Source organism: Microtus oregoni, unplaced genomic scaffold (genome assembly GCF_018167655.1).
Source record: "Microtus oregoni isolate MIOR12 unplaced genomic scaffold, Mior012 000001F_ref0000356, whole genome shotgun sequence".
In the NCBI taxonomy this organism is placed as follows: domain Eukaryota; kingdom Metazoa; phylum Chordata; class Mammalia; order Rodentia; family Cricetidae; genus Microtus; species Microtus oregoni.
Genome location: NW_024543060.1, coordinates 75611238 through 75623440, shown reverse-complemented (window position 1 = coordinate 75623440; position 12203 = coordinate 75611238). Strand labels below are relative to the sequence as shown.

Sequence of the window (12203 nt, the reverse complement as noted above, 5' to 3'; positions counted from 1 at the left end):
CTGGATGTTTTTGTGTGTCAACTTGATGCAAGCTACAGTCTTCAGAAGAAGGAGCCTCAGCTGAGGAAAGTCCTTCCTGGCATCCAGCTGGAAGGCATTTTCTCGTTTAGTCATCATTGCCAGAGGGCCCAGGTTTGGGCTGCTGGTCCTGGATTCTATAAGGGGATGGGCTTAACAAGCTATGGGAAGCAAGCCAGTAAACACCTCCCCTCCATGGCTCCTCCATCAGCTCCTGCCTCTGAGATCCTGCTCAGTTTAGGTTCCTTTCCTGACTTCCTTCAGTAATGAATAGCAATGCTGAAGTGTAAGTCAGGTCATGGTATTTCATCTCAGAAACAGAACCCCTAAGACAAATTGGTGCCAGCATAATGTGGTATTGCTGATAGACATGACTATGTTTGGGCGAGGATCGTGGAAGGACTTTGGAACTTTGAGCTAGAAGAACCATTGAGTGGTAAGAGCTCAGCGAGATGTTCTTTAGGAGCTTGGAAGGCAAGAATGTTGAGAACACTGCAGAGGATGGAGGCCTGGCTTGTGAAGTTTCAGAGGGAAGTGTAAAGACTCTATCAGGGCCATTGGGCATTGTGGATTCAAATTGCCTGTGGTTCCGGTTATCTGGGGCTGAAAAATTAACAAGAGATCAGAACTACTAAAGCAAAATTTTGCTTTGCTGGGATACATGAAGCTAGTCAGCTGAAGCTAAGAAATTCATGGTGATTAAGAGAGACCAGAGTCACTGAGGTGAAATCAGGAAAGTGTTTCCTGAGAGCACAGAGAAGCTCTGTTCCAGAGGTGGCCAAGTTTGTACCTCGTGCTGGTAGCCAGATTGGGAATGTGTATGTGTAACCCTTTAGAAGGCATGGAAGGCTTATAGAGAGCACTTGAATTATAGCACTGATGGCACAGGAGATGTCATTGGTGAAGGGGAAGCCACAGTGGCCATTGAAGACCCAGGACTAAAGAGGTAATGTAAAGAAGTTGAAGCTTGGCACTATGAAAATAGCCTATGAGAGGCTATTGGAGAAAGAGAAGACCAGTTACAACAAGGACCCCAACATTCTGGAGATGCCAGTGTCATGGGAAGACCATCAAGAACAGCAGCAGCAGTGGAGTGGAGCCAGCCAGAGCCTAGAAGACAAACTGTGTGTGCTGCAGAGGGCAGAGCGGGAGAAGCGACCCAAGCCCTTGGAGGATTCCAGAAGATCCTGAGTGAATCCCAGGTAAATGGACTTTGAGTTCTTTATTCTGGCGGAGCTTGGTTGTGCTTGGTTGCGATTGTGACAGTGTCCTGTTCTTCCCTCTTGAAGAAAGTATTTAATTTTGATTTTTAAAGGAGCCAATAGTTGAAAGACTTGAACTTTAAAAAAAAAAAGATTGGCTATTTTAAAGGAGATGGAATTTTAATATGTTTGAATTTATAAAAACTTAGGACTTTTAAAGTTATTTAAGATCTTGGGGATGAATAAGAAAGGGAGGGTTGTGGCTGAAGAGTGATTTGTTTGTGTGTCGGGTTAATAAGGAGTCAGTTGTACTGGGTAGTTTAGTCAACATGACACAAGCTAGCGTCACCAGAAGAAGGAGTCTCAGTGAGGAAAAGTCTCCTGCTGATCTAGCTATAAGGCATTTTCTTATTTACTGATCAATGAGGGAGGAGCCAGTCCATGGTGGTTGGTGTCATCTCTAAGCAGTTAGTCCTGGGTTCTACAAGAAAGTGGGGTCAGCAAGCAAGGGAAGCAAGCCAGTAGGCAGCTCCCCTCCATGACCTCTGCATCAGCTCCTGTCTCTGGGAACCTGACCTGTTTCCTGACTTCCTTCAGTGGTGAACAACAATGCTAAAGGGGAAGCCAAATTAACCCTTGCCTTCCCAATTTGCCTTTTAGTCTTGGTACTTTGTCCCAGTAATAGAAACCCTAACTAAGACATGGAGTTTACTCTATCAGAGAAGAAAGTTATTATAAAACTTTCATCATAAAGTCATCATAAAGCCAGGCGATGGTGGCACACGCCTTTAATCCCAGCACTCAGTAGGCAGAGGCAAGCAGATCTCCGTGAGTTCGGGGCCAGGCTAGACTACAAGAGCTAGTTCCAGGACAGACTCCAAAAGCTACAGAGAAACGCTGTGTAGAAAAAAGAAAAAAAAAGTCATCATAAATGTTTAATTTTTATGGTCATGTAGCTATAAAAAGGGATAAGTTATCTGCAAAAATGGATTATCTAAATGAAAGATAACACTAAAAAGCTGTTAACATCACTCAAAAATATGGACCTCAGAGATGGCTTCCCTTAGCATAAGACAATAAGAAAATATGGGTAGACATTTCCCAGGTAAGGGAGATGGGACAAGAAAAATCTCAATAAACTACCCAAGATCAATTCGGATCAGGAAATAAGCGAGTGTAAAATACACAGAATAGCTTGACTTATTTCCAAATAAGTCCTGTCTCACCATTGATCCTCCATTTCCATGAAGCCTTATTGGCATTAATCCTTTTGCTCTGCCCCAATTCCTTCTCATGGGACCATACAAATTATAACCATATTGTCTCCATTTTCAGATTGACTTTTTATACTTAAGTATAAAAAGAGATTTTGAGAAAGATGGACTTTTATATCAGTATGGAAAATAGCAAACTATTGAGGGAGGGAGGTGTCTGTTTAGACAGGGTAACATACTAAGGGTCTTATAGTGTACTCATGTTGGGGTAGCAGATGTAAAAATATCACCTTAAGAAGCAAAACAGATAATAATATGTGACAATATTTTGGGTCTGTGTGTGAATAATCTAGAGAGATTATGTAAAGATAATAAGAAAAATCCTGAAAAGTTTGAACCTGAATAGTTGGTTGGAAGAGATTTAGGTTTTTGTTAATTGGGTTTTCCTTTTTAAAGCTAAAAATTGCCAGACTTAGGAAAAACATTGTGTCTTGCCTCGGAGATGGTCCCTTCAGATACATTGAAGACTCCTAAGTAGAGAAGTTGTATCCAGGAGACTCATGATCTGAATATCACATGTAGATGTCATTCATGCAAAGATAGCAATGAAAGCTGTAGACATAGATCATATTATTGAAGGAGAAAGTAGAAAAAGAAAGTTTGAAGAACATAAGGAACAGTAACAGCTAATGGACACCCATGAAAGAAGCAACTGGCAAGGTAGAAAAATCCCAAAAGATGGAGGGAATGTGTGTAAAACAAAACATAACAGGATTAGGAAGGTGCTCACATAAGAACCAAGTGTTCATTGTTACTTGCTATTGTTTTCCTTTATGAAACCATATTGAAACTGTGCCTTCTCTTTTGAAAACTCTTGGGATCCTCAATAAACACAGGATATCTGGCACAAATCCAATGTGAGACCTCACACAGCCCCAACTGGAAATGGTAATACAAATCATTACAATATCCCTTCTCTGAATGCCTGGGTTGTGTTTCTGTGCAAACAGCTGTTAACTCCTACAAATACAGAGAGTGTGGCATGCTAAAGAAGGGCTTGAGACACTCATTCCATCTTTGTCTCCAAAATCAAAACGTTCTGCTGCAGACACTGGGCAGTCTGTAAACCAACATATTCTGCCACGACTTCAGTTTCTTGTCTCAAAATGTTCCGTTTTTATAACCTACTTTACTTTTAAAGTCCATATGTTGAAAATGCAGAGATAACTCACTGTCTGATTTTATTTTTTTGGTAGTTACTATAGTCAGTTGCCAGTTATGATAAAATAACTTACTCAGAGCAAGTGACACATGGATTTGGTAGGCAAAATAGCGTATTTTTTTTTTTTGATGAATGAAAATGGCTCTTTTATTTGGCTAGCTAAAGTCATCAACAAAGTGTCCCTTGGAGCCCCAAGCCTCTGTAACCTATTTTTGTAACATGCTGATGGAATCTCTTCAAGTTATTTATTTATTTATTTATTTATTTATTTTTTGGTTTTTCGAGACAGGGTTTCTCTGTGGCTTTGGAGCCTGTCCTGGAACTAGCTCTGTAGACCAGGCTGGTCTTGAACTCACAGAGATCCGCCTGCCTCTGCCTCCCGAGTGCTGGGATTAAAGGCTTGCGCCACCACCGCCCGGCTCTTCAAGTTATTTTTATTTAAAATATTATTTAGATATTTTGTTGCCTAGCCAGTATGGCAATACTACTAACTAAAAATAAATATCAAAACTTCCACACTGTACATTTTTCCATTTAACATTTAATTGCTTCACTTTTCTTTCTTTAATGGTGGCACATTTTAAAATAGTTAGGAAATTAATTGTGTTTTAAAGTTGAAAGGATAATTTATAAATAAACCACATAATTCCCTGGAATATAATATCAAAGTGTTCCATTTAATCTGCTCAGGTAAATTTTTAGTTTGTAAGAATATAAAGCCATTTTCCAGAAACAGGTGTTACTTCTAAATAAAACTCATTAGCCGGGCGGTGGTGGCACATGCCTTTAATCCCAGCACTCGGGAGGCAGAAGCAGGCGGATCTCTGTGAGTTCGAGACCAGCCTGGTCTACAAGAGCTAGTTCCAGGACAGGCTCCAAAACCACAGAGAAACCCTGTCTCGAAAAACCCAAAATAAATAAATAAATAAAGCTCATTATAACAATGAATATTATGCTTTTCAACCATTTAATAGGCACTATAAAGTAATAGAGAGGGATTCCTTGGTTTTTCTACTCATAATATTCGTATGGTAGATGATGGTTTCAAATGCACAATTTAAAAGAGTAACATCATAACACACATTGACGATATCTGAGAAAAAGAAGCCAATTAAAATTTTATGGAGAAGACAATGAAAGCCCTATCTGCACATCACCTCCACGTTACATCAATGAACTATTCATAATAAACTTGCATTAGGATGAAAGACAGAAGAACAGCTTAAAACATGACTACCTTGATAAATATCTGCTATTGTTCCAAATATGGCCATTTTTCTATATGTTTTAATGAATTTATGGGCTCTTATTGAGTCTCCAAGGCAACACACTCCAGTTTTGAATTTATGTTTTTTTTAGAATTTTACATATAAGCAATATTAAAGACTTAATAGGTTGTATTTGTATAGTGAAGTGTATATGTGTGTGCACACGCATGTGTGTGTATAACAATAATAATCATAGAAAAGGTTGCTATGAATTTGAGACTTCAAGAGAGGGACATGAAGGGAATAAGAAGGGAAGTATGCAGGAAAAGTTAGAAGAAATAAAAGGGAAATGATATAATTTTGACCAAATTATTTAAAAATTATTTTAATTTAAAAAAATATTTCAAATCAGTCATCCTGCATGTCATTTCATGAGAACTGTTGGTCTCCATGGTCAGAAAAAGGAGCATGCTTTTTCAGCTCCTCTGCCACTGAAGTACTCAAGCACATGGTTACAGACGCTCTGTGTCTACTGAAATTTCCAGGGGTTTTTAGAGAGTGGAAATGTACATGCATGGAAATAGACCCAATTATCCTGGCATCATTCTTAAAATAACAAACAAAATATCTCACTTGGAGAACATTGTGCTTGATCAGAATAACTTCCCTGGGAGGAATCTAAAAGACCCTGCCCCAGACTTACCAGGCAGCATTTTCAGAGCAGATTCCCATACTCCCAGGGATATTATAAGATTACTTAACAAACTTAAACTTTTGCTACAAATGAATAATGAAGGCAGAGAGTCCAGTATTTTTTCCCATTGTCTCTGTCTACAGCGATAAGAGAGAGCTGAGGAAGAGAGAACATGCTAGTTGCTGTTCGAGGTGTCTCCCCAACCCCGAACTAGAAGTTTTCAGTCTCATTTTTCTTGAGGACACTTTGAACTTTGTCCAAGTTTCTCAGCTCGCCAGCTCCTTGCGAGGCTTTCAAAGATTAATCAAAGTTCAAAATAGATCTTATTGCTAAGTAGGCACAGGAGGCTATTTCATGCACTGAGGTCTGCAAAAATAAATGTCCTTTTAAATTTATAAAAAGTATCTGACAGCTCCATTTTCTCATACAAAGAATAGAAAGATCAGAGTATTTGCAAGTATTTCTGGCAGTAATTTTCATAGATTATCAGGTGCTTTTATGTTCACTAATTTAATACCATTTTAAAATTTTATTTAGCCCTTTGATTATCCAATATCAAGTGGTAAGCACTGAAATCATATATACATAAACAATAATAAACAGAGTCTATAAGATATATATGAATATTAATATATTCATGAATATATAGAAAGATAATCATATATATGAAAATAGGCTATGATTTGAAGAGAAACATGTGGGAAAGTTTAATTAGATTAAAAGGAAAGAGGAACCGATGTAATTATACTTTAATTTAAAAAGATAAACTGTAAAAAATTTAAGAAGTATTAAGTAGTAAAACTAGAAATAGGTAAGCATTTTTATCATACTTAAAATAAGCAATTAACTGTTACATTTATGGAAATGGATTTTTTTAGTAGATTCAGAACCTTACATTCTTTTGAAATACACTAAAATATAAGTTTCTGGTTATCACAAATTATAGCCATATAAAAACAAGATAATTGTAAAATAGGATTAAAAGTCATGTGGTATAGAGTATATTATAAATCACCTCTTACTAAAACATATCATAGTCTTCTTCTAGAAGTATCAACATTCTAGCCTTGCTCAGAAGGTTGGGCATATCAATAAGAGAGAGTAAAAATATAAGAGAGAAAATTGAAGGCACGTGTTGTAATTAATTTTCTAAGCTATTTAATGAGAAACAGGAACATGCCAATAAGCAAGTGATTACACAGATTTTCCAAATAAAAGGAAAAGAGGCCAAATGTGAAATAAAGATTCTTATTAAGCATAAATATTCAATAATAATTAATCATTTATTTATATTAAGAGATATGTTATAGTCAAGGGCTAAAAAATATTCTAAGACCCTGTAACAATATTTCTGTTGAAAATCAACAACTCAGGTCTGCTTTCTTCATTTTTCTTCTTTATCTGCTCATTTGAGCTTGCCTGAATTCTGCTGTTACACAGTGAGGAGGATGTCAGTAGAAGCGTAAAAATACACAACACATAACCATATAATTGACTATGACAATTTCCATCCTAAAAGTAAGGGAACTAAGAACTCTGACTGATAAGGGCTCTGCGAACATCACCTTCACAGTTTGATTAGCTAGGCTACAAGAAAAGCATATGAATTTTGGCGTTAATCTTCTAGAGGCAAGAAATTAAAAGTTCATACAAGCAGAACCAGCATTTGACAGGTCTTTGAAATATATGAAGCAAAAAATTTCCATTTCAAGTTAGGACAAATTGTTGTAATTTAATAACAAGATATTATAATAGCGCATGGTGGACACGCGTTCTAGGACATTTTATGATTTTTTTATTCAAAAACATCACATTGACTAACACTAAAGATGTCATTAAGAAAGATAAAAAAAATAAGGTCATCATTACAAGAAAAATTAAGTTGTTTTCTTTGACCTGAAGTCAGGCATAGCCATTAAAGAAGATAAACCTGCCAATTAAAAGGAGAAAAATGGGACTTTGGAATCTTTTGATCCTGATACATTGAATTGTTAATCATGTTAGCTTTAGTTTTTCCTTCATTGAATTTTTCTTTGTTTATTCTATGCAGTATAGGAACCATTCTGGAGTTCTCCTATAGGAATAAAAAAATTCAATAACTAGATCTACTTTATCTTTTCTAATTAGACTATTACAGTGACATTTTACCAGCTAAAATACCTATCAGAAGTTTCATAACACCTTTACCAGTCATAGACTCTTGTGTAAAAATGGCAAAATTAAGTAACTTATCAGTTTTTCAGAGCTATCAGTTTTTTTCAATTTTTAATTTTTATTGCTATTATTCATTATATGCAGAGAGAGGCATATAGGGACATTTTCAACAGTAATCATTTATACTTTGCTTACGTTCACATCCCTATACCTTTCCATTACCCTTATCTCCACTCCTTGCACCTTCTATTTCCTATTTTTCTCAAATATATACATACATGTATATATATACATATATTTTCCCATATATATGGAAATAAATATTATATGTCCACATAAATATATATTATCAAATGTGGCACTTTCAATAAGTATATACAGAAAAATATCCAAGAAAAACCTGCTAAGCCTTGGCAGAGGCCCAGATGAAGGAACAGAGGAGGGAGCCTTGAAGCTGGCCTTGTCTTCCCCACACCAGATCAATACTACAAAAAAAAAAAAAAAGCAGGACTAGTTCCTGGCCTACCAATTGAACATCAAGTAAGCTAAACATTTTTCTTCTCATGAGAAACAACATACCCTGTGGGAGGGAGAACAGGAGTCTCCTCACTCCACACTAAAAACACAAAAAGATTCACTGTTCATTGCTTTCCCCATCAGGACCCATGAAGACCAAGAATGGATCTTTGCTGACTCAACCTGTTCTACCTCAGGACATGCCAGGATTTATACAGACCCTTACCTGTTCTCTCCCTGTAAATATCATACATGAGGATACTGTGGAATGTACCCAGGTCATAGAACGACCAAGCGAAATGTCAGTTTATCACATACAGACCAGTTAAAGTCAAACGCAAGCAACAGCAAATAAAGGCTTGATATTTGGATTCCATATTCACTTTAAAGGCAGTGCTCTATCCTGGCAACCAGTCATGAGACAAAGCAAAAAATTCAATAATTTTTTTGGATACTTTGAAGAGTGAGGTCCAAGAATAAGTCACTGGGGGAAAAGGAAAAGAAAGAAGGGGACACAGGCAATCACACCTTCCTGGAACAAGTTCTGCTGGACCAAGTGCAAATGTCGGAAGACATGAAATCAACTGGACGGGTCTGAGAACTGAAAATTTTACCACGAGCCCTCCCCTCAGAACTTCTCTGCTACATAGCTGAGAGTGAAGGTGAATGCCAGAGACAAAAATCTCACATTTTAGGTATGAAATGAGGAAAAGCACTACATTGGAAGGCTTTAGGACAGTTTGCAGGTTCTTCTATGTAAGCTCCACATTATAAAAAAAAAGCAAAAACAAACTGTTGTGTTAGCTGTGGGACTGCTTTTCATCCCACCCGGCTCCCGCACGGCTAGCTTTACACCAAAAATAACAACACACAAACTGTATTCATTTAAACACTGCTTGGCCCATTAGCTTTACCCCTTACTGGCTAATTCTGATATCCCGATCAACCCATCTCTAATAAACTGTGTAGCACCAGTCTTACCGGGAAAGATTCAGCATGTCTGACCTGGAGGCTTCATGGCGTGGATCTGCTTCAGAGAGCAGAGCTATCGCATCTGCTCGGGAGAGGGGAGCATGGTGTCTCTGAGCTCACTTCCTCTTCCTCCCAGCATTCTGTTCTGTTTACTCCTCCCACCTATGTTTTAACCTATCAGGGCCAAGCAGTTTCTTTATTCCTTAACCAATGAAATCAACAGATTGATATATGACACTCCCACATCAACAAACACCAAAATACTGCCTTGACATAGCCTAACTTTGTGGATTTACATCATATCTATTGCAGAAATGGAAATAATTAATTCTAGAACCCTTCTATCCATCCTGTTGACTTTCACCACTCTCAATGGTATCACATAAGAAATTTCATCACATAAGAAAGTTCAAAAAGGTCAGAAAAATTAGCATTACCTTCAGATTAAAAAAGAGAAAAGAAACTACATTCAAATAGTATGCTTGTACATAGAGTATATCAAGATACCTAAAGGTTAAAAAAAGTATTTAGAATTAGTTACAGAAAGTTAGCAAAAATAGCTTGATACTTAAAATTTTTTGAAAAGTCAAAATATTTACGTTTACTAGCAACTAGTATTTGTAAACTACTTAAAGAATATACCCTACCTTCAACAGCTAAACATTAAATGCTTGACAATGGATCTGCCAAAATGTGTTCACAAAATACATTATGAAAAAAAAAAAGATCAAAGAATATCTATAGCAATGAGGAAGGACACAATGCTTATGGATTAGAAGGTCAAAGTCATTCAGATATAAACTTTCCCAAGGCAATCTGTAATGTAATATATATGGGTTTTACTATAGCAATCAACATTGGTGAATGGATTCATTGTAGCCACAGAAAAACTCATCATGTCTATAAAAGTAGAATAGCCAGAGAAGCTAAGATGATATTGAGAAAGAGTAGCAAACGCAGGGAACATAGTACTTGACCTTAAAAATCCTCCTCAGGGCTACAATACCAATCCAGCCTGGTCCTGGGGAAAAGGCAGACTAGTGAAACAGCTGAGCTAAATACAGACAGCTCAGATAGCATCGGCTGATTTGTAGCAGATAAGCTAAGATTATTCAGCGGGAAAAGAAAAATTCATACTGGAAAAACAATATTACTGAAACACTGATCAAGACATTTAAAACAAAAAAGGGATATTTTTAGACATTCCATCAAAAATACATATGTATAACAAATAAGCACATAAATCTGTTCAACATTGTTAATAGTTACCTCAATCAAAAATATAAAATAATGAAGTATCATTATCCATCTATTTTAATGGTTTAAAGATTAGTAACAATACCAAGGTCTGAAATAGCCATTTCATTGCTCTAAGCTGTATTGAAGGTAGGGTATATTCTTTAAGTAGTTTACAAATAGTAGCTGCTAGTAAATGTAAATATTTTGACTTTTCTAAAATTTTAAGCACTGTGCTATGTTTTGTAACTATATATAAAAAAACCTGAAATTGAATGCATGCAATAAAATGCTATTTCAGAAAATTGTCCAAAATTAGAACAACCAATTTCTCCAATGGAGGAATAGATACATAAATGCATCAGGGCATCTAACAGTGTAATTCTACATTAGAATGCTAAAGGGCCAAAATCATGGATGTTCAAAGAAACTCCAATAAATCACCAATCTATTAGATTAGAATAAAGACTCTAGTCCCAAAATGTTGCAATACTGTGTTTATGTTACTTATATAAAATTTTGTGTTATGCAGTCTTAGTAGCAAAGAAAAATTCAGGGTTGCCAAGATTTATGAGGGTGAGAATATAAAGGTGATATTAAATAATTCATTTGAATTATTGAATGTTGAAATACTTTATATTCTTCCTTCTGATGATGTATACAAGAATCTATATAAATATAAAAACACAGAGTTTGTACAATGAAATAGAGTTACCTGATTTCATTAAAAGTCTAAGTAAAGAAAAACAATTGTAGATGCTTGTATAAATTACACTGAAAAAAATTCCAGGAATTGAGAGCAAAACAAACAAACAAAAATAACTTGAGGACTAAAAGCAAGCCTGATGATGAAGGAGTTCTATACCATGATGCTAAAGATGGGTAAGCATCTGGTAGCAAGCAGCAACTGTACACAGGCATTTGCACAGGGACCAAGTATGTACAAATGCTTATAACGTCTCACCAAACATATAGGAAGGAAAGAGTTAAGTGCGGATAAAATGAAAATCCACACAAGCAGAAGAGGCGGAAAGACCCAGAGAGGTAGGGGTTGGAGAGAGAAGAGCCCAGCTTTTCTCATAAATGAATGTGTGGTCAGTTTCCAGATGACGGAACCTCAGTATTTCATCAGTTCATCACGGCTCATTGACACTACTTGGTACAGAAGATCAGTATTCGTCAATACCTCTTCAATAGCACCTGCAGAAATCCTGTGGCCTGCAACATTTATTACATCATCCACCCGAGACATAACATATAGGTAACCTTCCTCATCCATGTAGCCGGCATCCATAGTGTCATAGTAACCCTGAAAGCAAGAATGCATCTATTCAGTTAGCGTGCAGTGGTAGGCAACAGCATGATCATTTTTCAATGCTTGTTAAAGTATAAAAGAGGACATAAATTGATTTATTATGAGCACTTGGCTATTTCCACAAGCTTTGAGGTTAAATTGCTTTTGGTTTTGAATTTTAACTAGATATTTTTGCTCTGTTAACAAGCAGGAATAATTTAAACTGTCCTTATATATGTTCAAGTCACGTATGGGAACTTGGAACTATAAAATTTGTGAACCCAAATACTTTCTGTAATGGAGAAGTGATGGCTAAATATTTCTGGTACATTTTGGTATACCAAGGGAATAAAATCTTTAATAAAGATTTCAAGTTGTATCTATTTCAAAAACTTTCTATAAAAATTATAGAAAAAATCACTTGTTTACTGACTTTGATTAGGACTGAACTCAGGCCTCAGTGAAATTTAATG

General features: G+C 36.3%; 1 protein-coding gene across 1 annotated transcript in view; it reads right to left on the bottom strand.

Annotated features, from left to right (window-relative positions):
* The window catches only part of Acss3 (acyl-CoA synthetase short chain family member 3), a 154552-nt gene that overhangs the window by 4803 nt on the left and 137546 nt on the right, over positions 1-12203 (bottom strand). Inside the window, exon 13 of the mRNA XM_041668440.1 lies at positions 11623-11745. Coding sequence (XP_041524374.1) covers positions 11623-11745 — 123 coding nt within the window. The remainder of the gene's footprint in view (positions 1-11622; positions 11746-12203) is intronic.